At 36.7% G+C, this 24,527-nt stretch overlaps 2 protein-coding genes across 2 annotated transcripts in view; both read left to right on the forward strand.

The window, feature by feature from the left end:
• Positions 1–18,863, forward strand: part of ak8 (adenylate kinase 8) — a 36,720-nt gene extending 17,857 nt beyond the window's left edge. Inside the window, exons 9-13 of the mRNA XM_056457901.1 lie at positions 271–402; positions 2,050–2,139; positions 7,244–7,385; positions 18,244–18,324; positions 18,440–18,863. Coding sequence (XP_056313876.1) covers positions 271–402; positions 2,050–2,139; positions 7,244–7,385; positions 18,244–18,324; positions 18,440–18,698 — 704 coding nt within the window. The 3' untranslated portion in view covers positions 18,699–18,863. The remainder of the gene's footprint in view (positions 1–270; positions 403–2,049; positions 2,140–7,243; positions 7,386–18,243; positions 18,325–18,439) is intronic.
• Positions 18,864–21,324: 2,461 nt separating this feature from the next.
• ddx31 (DEAD (Asp-Glu-Ala-Asp) box polypeptide 31) overlaps positions 21,325–24,527 on the forward strand; it is a 28,083-nt gene continuing 24,880 nt past the window's right edge. Inside the window, 9 exon segments of the mRNA XM_056457900.1 lie at positions 21,325–21,658; positions 21,778–22,094; positions 22,189–22,264; positions 22,352–22,395; positions 22,474–22,544; positions 22,758–22,822; positions 23,708–23,752; positions 23,853–23,894; positions 24,006–24,070. Of these exon segments, the coding sequence (XP_056313875.1) occupies positions 21,557–21,658; positions 21,778–22,094; positions 22,189–22,264; positions 22,352–22,395; positions 22,474–22,544; positions 22,758–22,822; positions 23,708–23,752; positions 23,853–23,894; positions 24,006–24,070 (827 nt within the window). The 5' untranslated portion in view covers positions 21,325–21,556.

Consider the following 24,527-nt stretch of genomic DNA (forward strand, 5'->3'; position numbering starts at 1 on the left):
GATTTTTGAAAGATCATGTGAAAGTTGGAGTTATATAAAGTTTAATAATGTTTTTTTCACTCTCAAAGTGCCAAATATCTATTTGATTAATCGCCCAAAGATAAAATTTTCAGCTAAAAATCTTTTGTAACATTCTATTAACATAGATCTTGGATAGATCGAGGGTAAATACATTTTTGGTGCGCTATCCGATGTATGCATCATTCATTCAGTAAGACACTATCGATTGTTCTTGTTGATTTTTTAAATGGTTTTACTTTTACCCTGCAGTGTTGAACTTCATCTGTACTCCACAACACTCTCCTTCACCCTACACTCCCAGAATCCTGCTGTTTGGACCACCAGGTGCAGGAAAAAGTCTGCAGGCAAAACTAATTGCTAAGAAATACGGCATCATCAACAGTAAGCTCTTCATCAACTCTACAACTTTTGTTCTTTTTTTTTTTCATGAACTGCTGTCATTTCTTCATTCATCTGTGGAGCACTAACTGTAAAATGTACAAAAAAAGATGTCCCCCTAATGTTGTTTCAAATTTAGTTTTTTTTGTAAAATAAAAATTGACATTTTTAAAGAATCATTTCACAGTTCTTGCAACACAGTGAGCATTTATAGTGATTGTCACGTTCCAAATGAAATAAATAGGGTATTTTAACCCTTGTGTGCTGTTTGGGATGTTTTCATCCACTCTGTGGTGATTTTGAGTCTTAATTTGGCCATACCTTTTTCTGTGTTTCAGCTAGCAGAACAAATCCTGTGACAAATCTTATTTTGACACATATTTTGAGAAAATGCTTTAAATAAAAATAAAAAAAACTCAACAATACACTCAGGCCAAATGTATTACCTTTTTGTTATGTTAGGAATGAAAACTCAATTAAACTGCTGTAAAAATGCATCGGATTATTTTATTTATTTTATTTTTTGCATAAATCTGTCAATCAACCTCAGTCCTGATCAAAACTACTAAATTACTTTGAAAATTACAGGATTTTAGCTCTTTAATTGCCAAAATCATAAGTAAAGTCACTGATTTGGTAAAAAAAAAAAAAACAGACACAATGACATATTTTCAATATAAATAGTAATTGTGGACTGGATTTTTTTTTACCTTCTATCAAGGTCTTAGACATGTGAAACAACATTGACCCTAACCCAAACCTAACAGTCTACTTATATTCTAATGACAATTAGTTGGCATGTAGATGCAGTGTAGCTTAAATTCAACAAACGAACCATCAAAATAAAGTGTGACCCATTTTTTTTATCAAAAAACCATGACACCATATAATCATGCATTTTTGATTGTTGGTGGTTTTCCTTTTGGGAAGAGGTAAAATTTGTACTTTTTACTGTTGATCATCAGTTGGCACAATTAACCTGTTAGATAGGCCTGTGCAAAAATAATTTAGTTTCTGGATTTTATATAGAGTAAACAGCTAATTAAAGTGTATGTATGTGTGTAAGAGTGAACTTTGCACATTTACCTTGATGTGGTTGAGAAAATCAAAATATGCATCTCAGCTCTCAGAACAACATGGAGTAAATAAAAACAGAGACTGTATTTATGCACCATCAAATGTGGTTATAATGGAAGTCAACGGGACAAAAGCAGCCACCAACAGTAAATTAGGGAGAAAAAAAAGCCAATGTTGTTACTAATCAGTCACATGTCCAAGACTGTGATAAAAGGTAACAAAAATCCAGTCCACAATTACATAATTTTATATTGAAATTTATATTGAAATAAAATGTGAACTTGGCAATTAAAGTGTTAAAATCCAGTAATTTTCTAAACAATTTAGTAGTTTTGATCAGGATTGAGATCGATTAACAGATTTATGCAAAAAAATCTGAAAAAAAATATTAATCTGTTGCATTTTTACAGTAGTTTAATCTAGTGTATGTTTTCATCCCCAACATAACAAAAGGGTAGTAAGTTTGAACAGTGCACAAGGGTTAAAGAATGAATAGTTTTTAAATAATGTTTGAGTGAACCACTGTACCAATATTGTTGAATTTTTTTGCTTCCCATATTTCTGTGGCTGTAGTTTGTTGTGGTGAGCTTCTGAAGGCTGTGTCAGCTGATGAGAGCCATATGGGGGAGCTCATTAAACCATACCTGGAGTCAGAACAGCGAGGTATGCCTCCTCACCTCCTCCATACCTACTGCCAAATGGGTCAATCACACAGAACAAGTGCAAATACAGTCTGGAAGCTGCAAATTCAGTCTCCTGCTTTTGACCAGATAATTGGACCCCCGTAGCCAGAATAGTTCAGTGGGTGAACATATTGTGTTATATTCACATGTATGTGATAACTGCAGTCTAAATGATTATCATATACCTTGCGGTGTGTTTTGCTATGTTTGTCTACCCAAAATCACAACACTTCTTACCATATATCATGCATCTACTGTAAGCCAGTACACAACACACCATAGTACTCTAGCATTGTCTTGACACTGTATGACCTTTTATTCATCCTCATCATTGTTATTCCCTGCCCATCTTACACCTTCTGTGTCTGCCCAACCCCCCTCTGTTCTAAATCCCTCAGAGACCATAAGTAAATATATATGTAGTCCCGCCCCTCAGAGAATGTATTCAGCCGCTGGGACTGCCAATCACTGCCTTTATCACAGCTTCGGCCCATGCCACTTGCCTTGAGCAAGTTTTTATTAATTTAATAAAGATCCTCAAGGGATGCAAAGCACAGAAAGTAAGCATACATTTGTATGTGTATATTTTTCTTCTTCTTCTTTTAAGGGGTACTTTCATTGATAAGGATTGTTGAGTGGGGTTTTTTTTTTTTTAAAGTCAGTGGTCCAATACCTGAAATGATGACTGAATTTGGATATTTGGGAAATTTAACTCTAAAAACGGGCTTGAATATTAAATCCGACATTGCTAGAAAGGGTAGTTTGTCCAAAAATACTATTTGCTTACTTTTAATATTCATATTTGGGCAGATATTTTTACATGAACTCTTTTACAATGTGGCAGTGTTTGAGATTCTTTAGTCAAAGGCAACAAAAACACTAAATCATCTTTTATTTTTTAAGTTTTTATTAATTTAATAAAGATCCCCAAGGGATGCAAAGCACAGAAAGTAAGCATGCATTTGTATGTGTATATTCTTCTTCTTCTTCTTCTTCTTCTTCTTCTTCTTTTAAGGGGTACTTTCACTGATAAGGATTGTTGAGTATTTGTTTTTCAAAGTCAGTGGTCCAATAACCTCAATGATGACTGAATTTTGACATTTGGGCAATTTAACTTTAAAAATTAGCTTGAATATTAAATCTGATATTGCTTAAAGGGGCAGTTTGTCCAAAAATACTGTTTGCTTATTATTTACTGAACCTTAAGTGATTCCAAACAAATACTATGGCAGTCAATGGATACAGGTTTTCAGCTTAATTTAGAATATCTTCTTTTGTATTTAATAGAAGAAAGATGGTCAAACAGGTTTGAAACAAGTAAAGGGTTAGCAAGTTATGATAGAATTGGGTAAACTATTTATTACATTTGTAATCAAACAAATACTTATACTAGATCTTTTTTGCAGAGATTGCATTAACAAACAGTAGGCTGTTGCTTGTGATTCACAGATGTTTTTCCATTTATTAATTTCTGAATTGCATTATGGGACCTTAATTTCTGCTCTGACCACTTTTGATGCTGATAAATTTACTCCACAGTTTGACAAAGGTGTTGTTGTTGTTTTACATTCGTAGTAGTTTGGACCAATATATTGTATAAGAAATAATACTGCCAGTACTGCAACAGGAAACAGTAAAAGTACTGAAAGGTCATTACCGTTTTTTTGTTTTTTTTTTGTCAAGTTTTATAATAATAATTTGCTCTACCAATCCAGACAATATATTGTTTCTATTCAAAATATGAATAAAATCTACTTAAACTTGTTAAACATTGAACATCAAAAGTTGTCAGAGCAGAAAACTAAGGTTTCATAATACAATCTGAAAGCGTTATGATTTAAGGGTAAATGTTTGTTATTAACAGATATTATTACAGCAAAATATAATATTCATATTTGGGCGAGATGTTTACATGACTGCTTTTACAATGTCGCAGTGTTTGAGATTCATTAGTCAAGGGCAACAAAAACACTAAATCATCTTTTATTGTATTATTGTTCTATTAAAGGGATCCCAGCAGACACAGAACATCATAAGACGTAAATATTAGGTTAGATTTAGGTCACCAGCATCTAAGGACAATTTTATTCTGACGTCTAATAATGAAGTGAAATGACGTTGGTATTTAGTAGATTTGGAAAATGACCAAAATCCAACGTTGAGCCAACATCTTAAACCAGCGTTATATTAACCATAAATACTGACATTTATAAGTCAGGTATGGCAATAAAAATCCAACGTCTGATAGACGTCATATTAGTAACGTCCACACAACATCAACTGTAACATCATTAGACGTTGATATTTGGTTGTTTTTGGGGTACATTGGAAAATAACCAAAATGCAACATCTGTCTGACGTTGGTCATTGACGTTGTCCTGTCGTCCGATTTTCATTTTCAAACAAAATGCACCTTCCCACGACGTTGAGTACAACGTCAATCTGACGTCATGTTGACATCCTGTGCCTGCTGGGATAGTTCACCCCAAACTGAAAATTCTGTCATCATTTACTCTTCACTTGTCTCAAGCCTGTTTGAGTTTTCTTTTCTTGAACCCAAAAGAATACATTTTGAAGAAAGCTGGAAACCTGTAACCATTGACTTCCATAGTATTTGTTTTTCCTACTATGGAAGTCAATGGTCACAAGTTTTCAGCATTCTTCAGAATATCTTCTTTAGTGTTCAACAGAAGAAAGAAACTCATAAAGGTTTATACCCACTTGAGTGTGGGTAAATAATTAACACATTTTCAGTTTTGGAAGCCTTTTATGGATTATGAGTGCGGACTTCCACCCATCCATCTCCGCTGAGCACCCACACACTCCCAATATGATTGTCAGATCTGCCAGAGTATGTAAAGTAAAGTATCTTTTCAGCTCAAGCAGTATCTGTCACATTCAACATATGTTCATAAATTCATGTTGCGTGTTTGTTGAAGTAGCAGTGTGTGCATAAGAAATGCTATGTAAATGTTTTGTTAGCGCATATTCCATTGCCGTGTTGAACAGGGCTGCGGTATCCTGGGAGAGAGAAGAGGGGGGGATTTTTGTGCCTTTTCTCTCCCCCTTTTTCCAGTGACAGTGAGGATTTGAGGCAGAGAGCTTGCCTAAATAATTTACAAGTTGATTAATGGCCTCACAGGGGTATAATTAGGCGATGGAGAGATGGTGGCTAGTGTAACCAGTACAGTGCTTCTGGGATTTGAAAAGCCGGATTATTAAGCAAACCAAAAAAAAAAGAAAAAATAGTCTTAGCAGAAGTGAAGAAGGAGAGGAAAGAAAGAAAGAGAGAGGAGGAAGCCTCTCCAGGCTGCCTTACGTTTGAAGCAGGGCTGCAGAGATAGGCAAGAGGCTGTGCGCGTTTGATGTGGAAATTGGACAGTTTGAAACCGTCGACTTTAATTTTTCACCAGCTGCGGGGACCCCCCTGGGTGCCAGCTTGCGTTCCTTAAAGAATGCTGTTCTATTTTCTCTTCACCCTCATTATTTGTTTGTCCTCCGCCGCTCTCGTTAATTTTCCTGCAGCATTACGAGCGCCACCCTCTTATACCACAGTTTCCGTCAGTTTTAAGAGGTGCCATCATCCCCTTAAACAATGTGCTCATGTTCCCTGTCAGCCGAGCCGTTGACTGCTTTTGTACTCTGAGAGGGACCCGGGAAATATCTTCAAAAGACAAAATGTACATACATGAATTTAAATGACACCGTGTCTGCTAATTATTTATCACCTCACATCTGAATAAAGCGACTTGATTTGATACAGATACAAACAAAAGGCACGTCCTTGCCAATAGCGCTTGATGATGAGATCTCTGATGCTTTGCGTGGAGTGTGATGTAGTTTCAGTTCTCCTCAGACCATCTCCTGTAATTGAATCCTCTTAATGAGGCGCTCTAGATGCTCTCCACCTCAGTTTAAATGGAATTTTGTCTAATTTAGCTATCTGTCCACTAGCACCCATGTGTTTTCAATTCAAATCAGATATATTGAGGGGCTTTAAAGGGATAGTTCATTCATAACTAAAAAAATTGTCATCATTTGCTCACCCCTTATTTGCCACAAACCTGTTTGAGTTTTTTTTCCTGTTGTAAACATTGACTAATATTTGTTTTCCCTACTGTGGAAGTCGATATTACAACAGGAGAAAAAGAAACTCAAACAGGTTTGTGGCAAATAAAGGGTGAGCAAATGATGACATAATTTTTAGTTTTAGATGATTTATCCCTTTAAAGGCCTCAAAATATCTAATCTAAATTGAAAATACAAGGGCGCAAGTGGACAGAAAGCTAAATTAGACAAAATTTCACTTAAACTGAGGGGGAGAGCATCTAGAGCTCCGGGCTTTAAAGGGATAGTTTATCTAAAACTAAAAATTCTGTCATCATTTGCTCACCCTTTATTTGCCACAAACCTATATGAGTTTCTTTTTTTTCTGTTGTAACCATTGACTAGTACTTGTTTTCTCTACTGTAAAAGTCGATGTTTACAGGTTTCTAACATTTTCTAAATATCTTCTCATGTGTTCAACATAAAAAAGTATGGATCCACTTGAGGGTGAGTAAATGTTGAGTAATTTTTCATTTTTTTGGTGAACTATCCCTTTAAACTCTTAAAACCGCATGGTATATCTGCATCTTTCACATTTCAAAAAGTTCTTGCTCTGTTTTTCTTCTTCTTCTTTCTCAGTACCTGGAAGGAAGTAAACAAATGAAAGGCCTTTCTCACGTCCGTTAGATCTATAACACTGTGATCTGCCGTCCTACAGGGAGGAACGTATACCGTATTTCAAACAAAATGCTAAGCAGGTGTGTTTGTGTGTGCGTCTCATGGGGTAAACCCCTGTGAACACTGTGTTTACAGTATATAGGACGAGTGTCATTCAAAGGACACACAGAGTTGATTCTCAAGAGTCTGAACCTCTTGTGTCAACATTTTCCAGATTCACCAAGTTTGCCTTTAATGAGGTTTCTCTTCTCCGCTTTTTGTTGTGTACTTCTGTTGTCATGTAATTAAGGAATAACACAACAAATATAAAATAAACAGGCTGTCTTATTATCGCTGTATTTATTGTTTAATCCATACAGTGCCGTCCAGCATAGTCCTGCAGATCCTCACAGAGAGACTGAGCAGAATGGATTGCACCACACGGGGCTGGGTGCTTCATGGCTTTCCTCGAGATGTTGAGCAGGCAGAAATTCTTCACAAGTCTCATTTCACACCAAACAGGTATAGCAGTCATTATAATCTGATTTAAAAAGGTGAATCTCAGCATGTATACTGTCATGTCATTATCGTGGAAGCCATATAGCCACTCTGGGATCTGTCACGATGATCTGTAGCAGTGGTTCTTTGTGTTTTTTTTTTTCCCTTTGAAATTAAAGGAACATCTGCACCATCACCATAATCTGACTGACAATTAGGGTTTTAGTTTCCTAAAGGGATAGTTTACCCGGTTCTGTGATCTCATGTTGTTTCCATAAGAAGATATTTTTAAAACTATATATTGGCCACGTTATTTATACATGTTAGACTGTCTCTTATGCTCACCAGAACTGCATTAATTCAAATTACGACAAAACAGCAATATAAAAGTACTGTAGCTTTTTTTATATTATTTAATATTTTATATATTTTATATAATTTATTCCTGTAATGACCAAGTAAATTTTTCTGCAGTCATTAGTCTGGTCTTCAGTGTCTTGACATCCTTCGGAAATCATTCTAATATACTGAATTGGTGTTCAAGATGCATTTATTATTATTCATTCAATCATTTTTCTTTGGCTTAGTCCCTTTTTTTATCAGCGGAATGAACCGCTAACTATTCCAGCATATATTTTACGCAGCCAGTGCAGGGAAACACCCATATACACTAATTTTTATACACACTCATACACTATAGGCAATTTAGATCACGTGATCGGAAATCGAGCTCGATTATGTCTGCGGTCTGGAGGTATTATAAAGTTGATGACAACAACATTGCCATAGCAAACTGTGAGATATGTAAACTAATCCGCAGATTAAGGTTTTAGTTACGATACTCCTAAAATAATTCAGCATAAATTCGCAGATTTTTTACAACATTTTTAGCAGAAATAGTAAAAAATGTCCACAGATTCTGTTTGGCCCTACTGATAAGGCACTTCAAAAACAAACACCCAACACAATACAGCGAGTTTACCCAGGCAACCCAACCGAAGACGAATGCTACAGGAGAGTTTGAAGAGGAGAGAAAAAATGCCCTGTGACAGCACAAAGGCACAGGACATCACAGCCAAGATAGCATAAAATGATCGCAATGAGTGACCTGCCATTCACCTTTGTAGGGAACCCTGGATTTATTATGCTTATGGAGCCTGTAGGACCTTTATTTGAAATGCCGTCTTGCCACTATTTCACAGAAAAAGCTCTACCAGCCCTTTATAAGAAGATTTTGACTCCTAACTACTTGTCCTGTTATCAGATGTACCCCATGTTTTGTTCACCATAGAAATATGGAGTTCGTCCGTACCTCTCATGTCTCTACTAAGCCTTACCGCACAATGGATTGACTCCATCCTGGATCTGTTTTTTCGCTCTTTTTTATTCTTTTTTTATGTATTATAGAAGTATTGGATCGGGTTTCGGTATCAGTAGATACTCAAAATCAAATTAATCAGACTCTGACTCGAGGGCAAAAAAACCTGATCGGGATATCCCTACTTTGGACTGTGGGAGAAACCGGAGCATCCGGAGGAAATCCACACCAACACGAGCAGAACTTGCAAACTCCACACAGAAATGTAAACTAGCCCAACCGGGACTCGAACTAGCGACCTTCTTGTTGTGAGGCGACAGTGCTGACCACTGAGCCACCGTGCCACCCTATTTATTATTATTATTACTATATTTTTTTGTGCTGATGCTGATACACATTTTAAATACACATTTGACCATTTCCAACTATTCCACCAATTACTGGTCAATTTTGTACAGTAAAAAACTCTACTTGCAATTTTTTCATTTATTAAATTAATTTGAATTTATTTTACTGAACATGGATTGGATTTAACATTCAAATTTCCAACATTTTAAGACAGGCACAACTTAAGATTACAATAAATAAAATATATAATACAGCAGTCTTCAAATGTAATTTTTCTTTTTAATTACTTCAACTTTTATTTGACATATAATAGAAGAACATATTTATTTAATAAATTTAACAAATGAAATGGCCAGAAACACCATTTCTATATGTAAATAAATCAATTTTGCTCCATTTGCTCCAGAAAAATATTCACAAAACTGCAGTCGGTTTCATTTATTGTCCAAGACATTTTAGCCCAAACTTTGTGCCAGCGCCTGAGCACGGTGCATTTCTCACATTTTGTACATACCCCAACCTGATTTCACCAAGTAGGGCATGTTCTTAGTTTAACATCTAAGTTGATCCTGGAACAACATTCCAATCAGCCAATCAGAATTGAGGGATACGTTTATGTAAAGTTTAGGCTTATGGTTAGATTTATGCACTTCTACTTGTTATCTAACTGCTATTCCTCTCTGATTTTGGGAATAATTTACAGTTATGGTTGGGTTTGGGGGTAGGTAATAGGTATGGAATACATTTTCGAACAAAAATTATATTCCAGGATCAATATAGATGTTAATCCAGGATCGCATCATACTTGGCAAAATCATGACATGCTTTGTAGATCTTAGACTCAGGCTTTGGATTTGATTTTGCTCTGAGAAAAAGTTTGGAATGTTCAAGAGATGTGCAACTCAGTGCATTTATGTAAATAATAAACCACAGCATTTTTCTTATTATTGCCATTATATAGATAGATTTAAATTAATCCAATATATGATAAATATAAGTGGCCAATACATTATTATACGTTATTGTCATTAGTGTTTAACAGTTATTACTTAATATTACAATACTTAATATTTTTGGAAGTCATATTTGGAAAAAAAAATTTCCTACGATTGTTAGATATCAAAATATTTGTAACAATGTAAAAGCCTATTTACGTTGCCAGATCAGTTTAATGCATCATTGGTGAATGATATAATGTTTACCGTATGTTACAGTATGCAATAAATGATGTAACTAATTAAGCATTACATATCTAACTAATGGATCATCTATCCAATGCATTCCCAGCTAAACATTCTTGGACTTCCACAGTGACAGACAGAAGAGTAAGCATAGCTGTTTAGAGAATGAAAACAAAGCAGAAGAGGAATGTTCAAACTACACTGTGTGAATCCTTCAGGTTATTATTTGTGATTTGCGTCTCCTTGGTTTTCTTAAATAGTGAGTGTAACCGCAGGGCTCAGATTGCCCTCTCAGATTACCCTTAACTCAACTGCCCTGAAGGATCTGATGGCACTTAGATTATACAACCTGTCCTCCGTGTGTGTCCCCTCATCAGAGAGCTCACTTTGAGCTTAGGTCATCAGTGAAAATAACCGTGTCCCAATTCTGTCTCCTTTGACATAGAAACAAGAGCAGGGGCCCCAATCTGCGCAGTAACATTAGGAGAAATCGACTAGAGCCCCCCTTTTCAGCTTATTGTCCCATCCTGCTGTGGCTCGTCATGGTTTCTCATCATTTCTGCCCAATTTTATCTGTCCCCGGTTTTACGATTTGATCCCAGATGTCCACAAGCAGCCTCGGTGTCCGCTTTCTTCACCGCTTCTGCAAAACAAGGCCTTATTTCCTCCATTAACAGCCTGTGTTGTTTGGGCTAATGGCAGGAGACCTCATTTACATAGCATTAGCGTAATTGATTCGAAGGCCCGCGGTTAGCCTGGCCCTGAAACAATGGGGAGATAATGTTTCCAATGGGCCGATGATGGCCCGATGGCGGCGCTGTACCTGACAGCTTTATTAATTAACAGCTCTCTGGTTACCAGGCTTTAGTGAGGATGAATAAGTCAGCTCCTCCTGGAGCCATGCCAGGTCATGGGCATTTAATAGGTGTCACTGGCAGAAGGGAGAGGGGACAGAGTGCAGCAGTGTTGGCATACTGGTTAGATTGGAGGGATCCCTTTACCCATTTCCTGAAAGGGCTCCATTAACAGAGAGTCGCTGCCTGCATTAAGTGCCAAGACAATGCTTTTCAAGAGTCTTAAACTTCTGTTGACAAACTTTGGGATCATTTAATCATTATTAAAGAGGATTAATTATGATTTACCTTTATAACTTTAGTTAGTCTGTAAACAGCTGGACTACTATGAGCCTCTTTCTGTATTTGTGACATCACTCTAAAATATAAATCATGCATTAGGCAGTTAGCGAATCAGAATGTACAATTTTGCATTTTGAGAGAGGGGCTTCATAGAACTATGAAAACAACAGACCATTTTAGGAGAACAGAAACAGTCATGTAGAATAATGTTAAAAATGTACACCATAAAAACATCTAAGCCTTGAAAAATAGTTGATTGACCAACCGTTTAATTAAATTTAATATAAAATTGGAACTCAATTTTGTAGATTTTATGGAATGTACATATAATAATTACCTGAAGACTTACCTGAAGTCATGGCAGGTAATCCACAGTAGTCCGTTCCAGTTAGCGCTCCTTCTTTTGTCATGTAAAGAAAGTTACCTGATCCATAAAAGACGAAAGAGGAAGAAAAGGAAAAAGGACGCTCACTAATGAAGTTCTCTCATCAGATAAATGAAGATGCCTTCACTCTGGTTTCTCGTGGCGCAATCATCTGATCCTCTTACAAAAGCTGATCACTTACAGTTAGCTCTGGATTGGTGACACTTTGGGAGTCTAAAATAATTACAGTACACTATAAACCGCTCTTTACCACTGTGGTTTTCAACATTCAGAGTCTAAAGTTCCTCTTTGTAAAACATTTAAAAGTTGAAATCACACTTTTAAAATTAGTAGGGGATGGAATAGAATAAATATATTGTTAGAACTTTTAGTGTATTATTACTGAGAGCCAAAGGATTTAAGAGAAACAACTATAATTCATTATCATTCCATACTTGTTAGTCCATACAATATTTTTAGTAAACATTGTGGTCCTTATTTTTCCCATAATGAAAGTGAATTTACAAAATTGTACCATATAGTGTAAATATACTTGGTAGGTTCATCCTGGTGCTGGCTGATCAGATCACAAGAAGTTGAGCAAAACACATTCCAATTTACAGTGTTTTCATCTGCGTTGTTTGTCCTCTGTGGATGAATGCATGTATAGTCTTTTTCTGATCTTCCAGTCTAACATTCTAATTAAAAATTGCGTAATTTACATATAATTTAGAAAGGAGACAATAGAAACTAAAGAAAGATTTAGTTTCTGCTCTTAAAATAATGCAGGAAGTAATGTGGTTGTGTTAGACTCAAGTTAGTCTGAAAAATTATGCTTTTTGTATTTTTTGTCTCCAAATCAAACTTATGATTTTAATTAGGGCTTGGGGCATTAATTTATATGACATTGCAAATGCTAAAAAGCAAATCTGTAGTTGTCATGCACATTTTATCAGGGAAGCATGTAGTAAATCTTCTCCTCCCTTAGACCACGGGGTGTAATTCCAAATACTCACAAAGAAGAAACCCAGGAAATTCTCATAGTGTTAATAAATAAACAGAAGATTTAACTACTTTCATTGATTCAGAATGACTAGTAAACCAATGACTAAAGTGACTGGAATCATCTCAAACAATCGACTAGAATTTACTGGAATTTTTTCAGTCTACTGAAGTTACAAACCGAGCTTTGAGTAAAAACTTATGTGTGGGTGTCTATCTAGGTGTAGAAGCATTTACATTGTGTAGTTCACTAAGAAGCTACATAAAGTGCTGTCATTATTGCAGAATGATTTCAATTGATTTTGAACGTGATTTTACATAGCTTATCAGTGTACTACGACTCTTATAAATACTGCTCTGAAGGCATGTGACTAGAACCTGCTTTATTAAAATGCGCATAAAAATCACATTTGATTAATTGCACGGCACTGATTTCAAATGACAAAGGGATTGGGCCAGTTGTCAAAGAGTAGGTGCATTAGTGGCTATTTGAACATATTTGACTAAATGACCTACACTACAAAAGCAATAAATTTGAAATAAGTGGACAAACATTCACACCCTGTTCATATCTGTTTTAAGCAACCCAGGTTCATTATGACCCCATATACATTTCTGGAGAGCGCCAAATACGTCCCAGGAGCAGTTTTTTTTTTTCAGTTTTTGTTTTTACAAATTCACCAGAGGCTGCTGTGTACACTTTTTGAGATCTCAAATTTCTCTCGATTTTTTGCGTAAATCCACCAGAGTCCGCTGTGTATGTTTTTTGAGACCTCAAATTTCTCTCGCTTTTTTGCATAAATCCACCAGAGTCCGCTGTTGACTGACTGACTGACTGACTGACTGACTGACTGACGATTGACTGACCCACCCCCCTCCTGTCTTAAACCCAACCGATAGTGTTTTAAAAAACACCAGTTGACCAGCGTCCAGCCACTTTCCTAAATCCAACCAACAGTGTTTTCGAGAACAATCTAGAAAAAGAAAAGCCCTAGCAACAGCCTGATTTTTACCACATTTTCAGATTTTACCACATTCTCACACTGTCATTTACTTGTTTGTTTTGTTTTTTGGCTTTTGTTTTTGTCTTACCTGCTTTCTGGAACCGTTCTCAAACCCCATCATCACGGTCAACTCCACTCTGCATCTCAAATCATCCAGTGTACGCAGCAAGTCACTGCACAAACTAGTAACAGTGGAAAAGCTGTTAATGTGAAGGTAAGCCGTCAGCTAGTAAGCGTGAAAAGGAACAGTGTCATACCGCCCTGTAGCATTCGTTTTAACAAAGAAATGCAGCCATACGTTCCTCTGGCTACATAATTCGCAATCAACATAAATGCTTGTTATTACCAGGGGTATTCAGGGTGTTTGAATCAGATCCTTTCGGTGAAGTTACACTAAACAGGTCTCCGAGACCTGTTTATGAATAAAACATTATTTAGTTTGTATGTTTTTTGCACAAATCAACTGTTAAACTTCAAAAGACCTGAAATATAGAAAACAAATAATATAAACCACTTTTATAATATGTAAATGGTGCATTATGGGAAACAATTACGTTCCACAGATTGAAGAAAGTCATGAAAGAATATTATGAACTGAAAGCTGGCACAAAATACCTGCGCTTTTCAAAAGACCCATGTCCGAGCCCCATTTACATGCTCATTTTCAGAGCAGATCATTGTTCTCGCTGGTCTCACTCCCACCCCTCCTACCAGTCTTTAACTACTCTCCAGTTTGGCTAGTCATCGGCCTCTTACAGCCTTGACACGCTCGCAAACAATCAGAGTCTTTGGGAGCTCTGAAATATGCATGGCTACCTGTGACAGGTAGATAAAGGAGAGCAATTAGCCATGTAATCTAAGAGTCTGGCCCAATTACCTGCTCTCGTCCTCGCCTTGCCCTCTCCCTCTCTCTTTCCACCTGCACCGCGCTCTTGCTCTCTATTAGTTAAATGTATTTCATGTGTCCGCTCCCCATCAAATCAAGCAACACTTCCTCTGATTGGCTTATCAATTATACAGCAGGGGCAGCATTACAATTTAATCAGTGGTAAACATTGCCGTGGCCACCTGTAAAGAATCTTTCCCTCATTAATTTCTTAATTTGGAGAGATAGAAAGGGAGGCTGACGGGAGCGGGAGAGATCGGATGGACCGAGACCTTCTTGGATCACTTCAGCTCGGCGTGTAAGCCGAAGAACAAAAGGGTCAGAGGTTACCACTGACTTCATGTATACTAGAGAAAGAATAGAAACACGCGCACACATACTAGCACTGTACTGCCGGAAAGACTGGTGGATCATTTGTAGCAGCGGAGAACCGTCAGGCTTTTGTTATCCGCCTTGTTTTAGTCAGTCATTTGTTAGAGGATCTCAAGCTGTCATGTAAGAAACATCTAATGTAAATCAATTCATCTTGTACGGCTCGCATAAAGAAAAAAAAAGTATGGGGGGGATGAGAAGAAAGGCAAACGCAAGCCCCCACCCTCCCATCCTCCTGCCTCAGACACAACTCTCCTCCACATTTATAAATATTTCATGAGGAAGCATAAATATTAATTCTAATAGCTTTGCAGAGTAGTTATTATTTCTTTTTTAAGACAAATATTCATTAAAAATTGAGGGAAGCCTTTTTCTGGAATAATTAAACCCGCGCACACGCACACACGCATTATTATGCCTCTTAAACACATCAAATATCTCGCAGTTTTAGGCCAGCCTAATAGTCGGTTAAAGCACCATGTCTTCTTTGTCCATTTCAGAGGGCACAGTGGTACTGAGAGCCAGGAACACAAAGACATTTAAATATTTTATCAAAAGCACCAACTTAGATCTCTTTCTCCCATTTTCTCTACTTTCTCACACTTTTTTGTGGAAGAGGAGGGTTTGTGATGTTGCTGTTGCTGAATTGCTCCATCATACCACAATCTCAGTCTGCGTGGAAAGTGTTTATGTGGCTAAAAATGAAATAATGTGGAAAAGGTTTTGAGGTTTTTGTCCTCGGGGGCCACCGATTAAATCATTTGGGACAAGACTGGCATGTAAACTCCCCACCTGACCTCACCATTAGGCCCACTTTATGTCTGGACAATGTCAAAACACAGTGACCCCCAGTTGAGACCTGACATTCCTCTGTTGAAGTCCTCCTGTGGCCCTGGAGAGTATCCCTGTTTTCCATTATTTTCTTCATCATTTATTTAGCTCTTAATAGTAACGCATTATGATTATTTCTCTCTGAAGGCTAGATGCAGTCTACATATAATGGAATAATGGATTTTCGCATGACATGTTATGATTTCTGCAAGCATTCTGACAAGTGTAGGTGGTAATCATGAAGAATTGAGGATACTTTAGTTGCATTTAATGGTAACTTATGAACAGGTTTTACACTTGGAAATGACTGCTTTGTATTGTAATGTATTTTACAATGTAATTTATTCCTGTGATGGCAAAGCTGAATTTTCAGCATCATTAACAGCAGTCTTCAGTGTCACGTGATCTTTCAGGATATTTCTACTGAATACAGAATTCAAAAAGTTAGAGTTTATTTTAAATAGAAATATTTGTAACTCTATAGAAGTCTTTATTGTCACTTTTGTGATGTCCTTCAAAGAACCTGTCGAAATATGTAAAATAGCAGAAAATTACCAGTACGTTTTTCATTCAGTATTATCCTGGGCCAATAAATGGTCTTGATTACCATACAGTGTTTATTTGCTAATAGATTAGATGTGAATTTTAAAAGAAAATAACTTGCAAAAGAACTGCAAAGTACATTTTTGTACAAACATGTACTGGAAATTTCCTAAAGTAGCCCAGTTTCTTTATCTTATTTTTATTGTATTTTTTAGAGTTGTTGCATTAAATTATTAATTATTTATTTATTTATTTATTCATTTATGTTTTTACAAAATACATTTAGCTTTAGTATTTCATTTACATCGTTTTATAAAATACTGACAAATGCCTTAATCATATTTTTAACTATAGGTGTTGTATATCAAATCTGACTGTTCTCAAGTTAATTAATCTAAACATTATTGATTTTCTAAAAAGAACAGACTCATTACAATCATTCTTTCAGGAGTCAAACAACTCTAGTCATATTGTATGTATGTATATTTGATATCTAGTATATTGATGTCTAGTCGTTCACACGGTGGCATAGTGGTTGCCTCACAGCAAGAAGGTCGCTGGTTCGAGCCCCAGCTGGCCCAGTTGGCATTTCTGTGCTTTTCTCCCACAGTCCAAAGACATGCGATATAGGTGAATTGAATAAACTAAATTGGTCGTAGTTTACACTACCTGACAAAAGTCCAGTTGTAAAAGCAACAAGTAATAACTTGACTTCTATTTGATCATTTGGAAAAGTGGCAGAAGGTAGATTTTTCAGATAAATCCTCTGTTGAACTGCATCCCAATCATCACAAATACTGCAGAAGACCTATTGGAACCCGCCTGGGACCCAAGATTCTCTTAGAAATCAGTCAAGTTTGGTAAAGGAAAAATTATGGTTTGGGGTTACATTCAGTATGGGGGTGTGCGAGAAAGTGGATGGCAACATCAAAAGCCTGAGGTATCAAGACATTTGTGCTGCTCATTTCATTACAAACCACAGGAGAGGGCAAATTCTTCAGCAGGATAGTGCTCCTTCTCATACTTCAGCCTCCACATCAAAGTTCCTGAAAGCAAAGAAGGTCAAGGTGCTCCAGGATTGTCCAGCCCAGTTACCAGTTATGAAAGTTATTGAGCATGTCTGGGGTAAGATGAAGGAGGAAGCATTAAAGATGGATCAAAAGAGTCTTGATGAACTTTGGGAGCCATACAAGAACTCTTTCTTTGTCATTCCAGATAACTTTATTAATAATTTAGATGAGTCATTCAGAGAGGATGCAGTCGTCCAAGCTCATGGGAGTCATGCACAATATTAATTTTTTTTTCCACTGCACCATGACTTTATATTCTAAACTGTACATTATTTCTGTTAAGTGACAAGACTTTTGTCTAGCAAAGTCAGACCTTACTGTCCTAATTAAATAATAAAAAAATCAAGGCATGATCATATTTTATATTAGTAAAATAAGCATAATCTACAGGCCTTTGCCTTTCATACAAGCCACTTCTGATACCAAATGATCAACTAGAAGTCGAGTTATTATTTGTTGTTTCTATAACTTAGATAGGCTACAAGACTTTTGTCAGGTAGTGTATGTGTGTGAATGTGAGAATGTATGAGTGTTTCCCAGTGCAGGGTTGCAGTTGGAAGGGCATCAGCTTCATAAAACATATGCTGGATAAGTTGGCAGTTCACCATGGGACTAAGCCGAAGGAAAATCAATGAACGATATCTAGTTTAGTATTAGAGTACAGTGGTTGAAACAGTTTCTGAGGTTTAATTGTGGATTTTTTAACTTTGTAATTAAATGAAACACTCAGTAACCATTTGCATTGTTGCCATATGATAACTTTATCAAGTAAGCAGTTGAGAGGATCCACAAGTATCATATCAGACCTCCTCCTCTTTCCCCTCCAGGGTTTTCTTCTTGGAGATTACTGATGACATCGCAATCGAAAGACTAGCACTTAGGGCTGTGGATCCTGTGACAGGAGAATGGTGAGAAAGAATCTGCTTAACTTAGCTGCTTGTAAATTTGTTTATTAATAATCCATTCCATTTGCTTCCACTAAAGGCATAACCGCATTCTGAATGTTGCATTTGAACTCCGCAGGTACCACAGCGTGTATAAACCTCCTCCTGGTCCGGAAGTTCAGGCCCGACTTCGGTTTAACCCACAGCATTCAGAGGCACAGCTGTTAATGAGGCTTAAGGAATACTGGAGCCAAACAGTGAGCCTGCAGGCCTTCTACCCACAGGCAGTGTACATCAACGCTGACCAGGACCCACACACTGTGTTTGAGTCACTGGAGAGTCGGCTAGTGGGCCAACTACCCAAAATCCTGACTAACCTACAAACAAATGAGGGCTAATGCTCCTGAAACACTTCAAAAAAGAGATGCACCACCCAAAAACTGAAGTCTTGTGTAATCATAGATGGTTTGACTTATAGAACACAAACGTAGATTTTTAAAAAGAGCAATTTATAAAGCCAAACAGTGGATGGACTTAAAAAACCATGCAAAAAGAAACAAAAAAACATGCAAAAAGAAACAATGGTAATCTAAAATTTTTTAGATGTTGACTTGAAAAAAGAAAACTGATATTATTATTTTTACTTTTACACTTTAAACTATTTCTTCCAACTTTCGCAAATTTGACATTTGAGTGTAGAGATTAGCACATTGTGAAAGAATTGATGTGACAGTGTAGAGGTGCTGTATGTCATTTCACTTACATGATTCTTCATAACATACTAATGATTATGTCAAATGTGAAATCACAGTATCATCATTACACTAGAAAATGTAACTATTTACTTTAGCGGAAAAGTGGCAATTTCATCCATTGTTGTTTGTACTAAAATGGACAATTTTTCAAAATAAAAGACATGCGTCTAGCCCCACCTTTGAACATAGCCATCACTGGGGTCATAACCAATTATAATAAAATATATGAACGAGTTATTCTCTAAATTATCCTCTAAAGAAAAGCAGTCATGAACTGCTGTGGGATTACAATGGAAGTCATATGATAGTTGCCTGAAAATGATGGTAAATAGAGGAAAAAAATGAAGGTTTTAGTATTTTTATTACACAGAGTTATCATTTCGAAAGGCATTGATTCATCTACTTAGGTTATAGATGTATTAGTGCCATGTTGGTTTTATGTGGTTTGAAGCATGTCCAAACTGTCTGCATTATAAAACCTCAACCTCAGAAAGATAGACTTTTTAAAAGAATAAAATTCTAAAAATCCAAATGGAAAGAATCTCATTTACATATGAGACTGCATGAAAGGTGATTAAAATTATTTTTGGGTGGATTATCTCTTTAATAATACACATAGATCAATTTTAATACCTATTCTTTATCAATACAGTGGAAAAGTTGGATAGGCTACTAAAAAACTGCTTATGAATTTGTCTTGGTCATAGCTCTAATTTAATAAACACTAACATGTCTCCAAATAACCAAAGCAATGTCGTCATTCATGCCGTTTGACCATGTGTGAGCTCATGGGAGTGCATGGCACCTGCTAATTCGACGTATGTTTAATTAACATAGCAGCGAAAGGCAGACTGGCCAGAACCTTTGTGATGGTGGGTAGTATTAGTTTCGCTTCAGTGCTCTCGTGCTGAGGAAACCAGTCAACGGTGCTTTGATTATTAAATTCGCTTTCCTTCACCCTTCCCTTCTTTGGGGTCACTGGATGATTCCCACAGGGGGCAATGGAGTTAAGTACACTGGTTAGAGGAACATGTTAACAGGCCGATTTTCAAATTCCCCTCAGATAGTGTGCTATGACAGGCAGACACTGACTTAATTACAGCAGATGAGGTCCGGAATATGCATCTCCTCTGAATATGTAAACACCAGGGTCAGCGTTTATCCAAAGAGAGAGATGAGGCTGCGAAAATGAAATGCGTCTGAATAAGGTAGAATTTCCTGAGCTCCCTTCGGTTCTGTAGCACTGTTTATGCTTATCCTATGAACAAAGACACATTTACAGCAAATGTTTTTACTTAAGATTCATTAATTCATTCATTTTCTTTTCGGCTTAGTCCCTTTATTAATCAGGGGTCGCCACAGAGGAATGAACCGCCAACTTATCCAGTATATGTTTTACGCAGCGAATGCCCTTCCAGCTGCAACCCATCACTGGGAAACACCCATATACTCACATTCAAACACATACACTATGGACAATTTAGCTTACCCAATTCATTTGTAAGTCGCTTTGGATAAAAGCGTCTGCTAAATGACTAAATGTAAATGTAAATGTAAACTACAGAGCATGTCTTTTGACTGTGGGGTAAACCGGAGCACCCAGAGGAAACCCACGCGAACGCAGGGAGAACATGCAAACTCCACACAGAAATACCAACTGACCCAGCAGAGGCTCGAACCAGCGACCGGCGATCGTGCTACCCACTGCGCCACCGTGACGCCCTGGTGCACACGGAACACACATTATTAATATAAAAAGTTGCATTTTTAAAAGAAATTACAATACATATTATTACAAATATAATGTAATCTAAAAATATACGTAAAATAAAAAAATAGTAAACAATACAATTACACTTAAGGGCACATGGCAAGGAGTGCAAACCAGAGTTGTGCAGATGCAAAACAGCATATAGTGCAAAAAGCTTGTAAGTATGATAAAGTAACAGTGTCTGGGGGGGTATGAGGTAACTAGCAGTCCAATGTTACACAAAGTGACCGATGCAGATGTATGAGTTGGTGTTTGCATGTGTGTCAAGGGTCCCAAAGTGCGTAGGGAGGGAGAGGGGAGTGTTGGCAGTGATAGTTTTAGCATTTCAGATCTATAATACATCATTAAAATATACATTCTGAAAATTAGTTAATGCACTTTTTAAAAAATACAAAATTGAACGACTTTACTTACACATTTTCACCATCTGCTTCAAGCGCGGGGGCTTTTATTTTGGTAACGTCCTCACCCGGAAATGCCTTCACGTTGTAGTGGACACGGAGTACAAACACGTGTGAAACTTTGCTCTCTCTATGTGCAGTTGTTTACGTTGTATATACACGGTGTAAATGATAACGCCATACGCATTTAGCTTGCTGCTGACATTTGCGCCACTCGAATGAAGGATAATATGTCATTTAGCTAGCGCGAGTGTTCTGTCCGAGTGTAGTATAGATATTTTACTAATACACCTCCTGTTTTAAAAGACGTTTACAACCTGTTTACTGTCATGGCTGAGGACATGCTGATGCTCAACATCTCCTCAGGTTCTGTACAGTTTAACAGAAAAACAAACCAGAGGCACTTGTCATCAGCAGAGAAATGGGCACAGGTAAGTCAGTCCCACACTCCCTTTCTCATTCTCACGCTAATGTAATGTTACTTAAATTTACACGCAAATTTGCATTAGATTGAGTGTGAAGTGCTGTACCCTATGTGTTGACGTTACAGAAAAAGAGAGGGGCAAAAAGGAAGGCTGTCATTGAGCCCCAAGAGAGCAGCGCCTCCAAACAGAGGAAGATTAATCAAACTGGTCAACAGCACGCACATAAGCAAAAGCTGCAAACCCCCAGAAGCCCCTCTCAGAGGAGCAATAACAGAGACACAGAGGAGAGCCCGGTCCAGAGAGAAAACTGCGCAGCAAAGTCCCCATCAAAGGTGAAAACATTTCCAAAGAAAGCTTCTGCAGAGCAAGGAGACCTTGGCACACCATTTATCAAGACATCGTCTCTCTTCAGAAACAACCCAGAGATCCCTGATGTCCTCAGGTAGATGCAACACATTTGAGCTTGTGCGAATGGTCTCTTTTCTCGGATTTGACCTTTCAGTGCAATTTACCTGTCTTTTTTCTTCTTCTTTTAGTCCTGCTGTAAATCAAGTGAAGGAGAAAGTCTTCACCAGCAACTTGTTTGAAGAACTGAATCTGCATCCACATCTGGTGAGAAGAACAAACCTAAATGATTCTCAAGTGAAATGCTCCTCCTGTCTTTATTCATATGCATTTCTGACCTCAACTATTTGACAGGTGGCCACACTCCATAAAGTGTTGAACGTTAGCAGTATGACGAGGTACTGCAAGTTCATCTTACACTTTGTTTTGTCCCCTAGCTCTGTTTTGTTTTGTTATTCACATTGTCTGTCTTTCAGTGTCCAGAAACAGACCATACCAGTGCTGATGTCTGGTAAAGATGCTGTAGTGCGCTCCCAGACTGGATCAGGTGGGGTTTTTGATGTAAATAAATGTTAATAAAATAAAATCTAAAAATATTAGCTATATAACTCAAAGAGTAACAAAATGTTGAGTGTCAAATTAAATTGAGTTTCATATTGAATGGATGATTTGAAAACTATAAAAAATAGAAGTCATAAAAGTGTTTGTTAGAGAAAGAATGTACTTACGTAAGGTTTGTTTATTCATATGTGTTGTACAGGGAAAACATTGGCGTATGGGATTCCAATGGTTCAGTTTTTACAAGCGATACAACCGAAAGTCAAGGCAAGTCTCGAACAACTCAATTTAAAAAATAATAATTTAACAGTAAAGTTACTACAGTAAAAAATGGTATCAGTATGGTGAATAAACATGCTTTGACATTACCAGAATTCCCTAACTGGCACTTCTGACGTGTCATTGTTGAAATAACTCATTTTCTATTTTTTTATTTTACTTATTAGTTATGTACATTTTTTTATTCATTTAAAATTAAAACTAGAAAAAAATGTTGCTACTGTGTTTGGTATAATGTGTTTGGTATAATGTGTTTCTGACAGCCAATGCTGTTTTTGACATTTTGCTTTTCTTTCTTTTTTTTTTTTCTTTCTTTTTTTTTTTACTATTTTCAGTTTATATTTTGTTCGTTTTTATATATGACGTTCTGAAATACATACATGATTTGCTAAATGTAGACATTGAAGGTCTCTTGTAATTTTGAAATCACTTAGACAAACACATCAATTATTGTTTATTGAGTTGTCTTTTCTCCCTCATCAAAAGTGTAAACAGCCTCTGCTGATTGACTTCAGGTGTGTTGTTCCCCAAAGTTTATTTTTTTATTTTTTTTTGAACATCGATTACTGTACCTCAATGCTGAACATTTACACAGAGCATAACCTATGGCTGCAATAAATGCAATACAGGGCAGTTTATGTAGACATTATATAAGTCTACATTATAGTCAGCCTATAAATCCCTGCTCGCGAGCCTTTCTTCTTGTCTGTTTTTCTAAGAAACCTGCAAAAATAAATATTTTAAGAAATGTCTACTACATTATTAATGCAAGGTGTAACTCGCACTTTATCAATAAATTTGCTAGTGATCTGTTTTTATAGTTATAAACATCAACATTCGTTTTTATGAATGAGCATTCGTTTTATTTTTTAGAGATCGGATGGGCCTTTAGCTGTTGTGATTGTTCCAACCAGAGAGGTACTTTATTGTAGTTATTCTAAATAATAACATTTTAAATTCCTCTTTATGTACCTATTTTGTTTCCTTCTAAAATGGCTCTCTGATTTTTGTCCCTCAGCTTGCCCTGCAGAGCTTTCAGATGTTTCAGAAGCTTCTTAGAGTGAGAATTTGCCTCTTTTTTTATATTATTGAAATAATTGAAATTTTACAAAAATGCTGGTCTTTAAAAAAAATACATGTATGTATGTATGTATGTTTTTATTTGTTTTAGCCTTTTACCTGGATTGTTCCAGGAGTTCTGATGGGAGGAGAGAAAAAGAAAGCAGAAAAAGCAAGGTAAACAATGAAAACATCATTTTCAATAAGATTTCAGTTGTATATACAAATTATTAATGATTTTAACTGCATTTTGATTAGTTTTACTTAACTGCAAATACACCACATTTCAGAAGTTTGGGTTTAGTAGGATTTTAATCCTTTTTACTACTATTTATCTTTCAGCAGGGATGCGTTAAATTAGAGAAAACAGTTTAATGGCTCGTTTCCACTGACTGGTACAGTACGGTACGGTTTGGGTCTGTACGGGTCACCTTTATCAGGCTTGCGTTTCCACTACCAAGGGTACCGTTTTGGTGGGCGTGGTGTATGACAGAAAAAGTTTCAGTCGACGTCATTTTCGCTCAAGAAAATGTCATATAGCTGTAATGTTTTTTTTGTTATTTTATTTACAGCTTTTGTGAACAAAGGACACTTCAGACACCATACAAATCTTACAGACACCTAACATTTGACA

This window comes from Danio aesculapii, chromosome 5 (assembly GCF_903798145.1).
Source record: "Danio aesculapii chromosome 5, fDanAes4.1, whole genome shotgun sequence".
Lineage (NCBI taxonomy): Eukaryota > Metazoa > Chordata > Actinopteri > Cypriniformes > Danionidae > Danio > Danio aesculapii.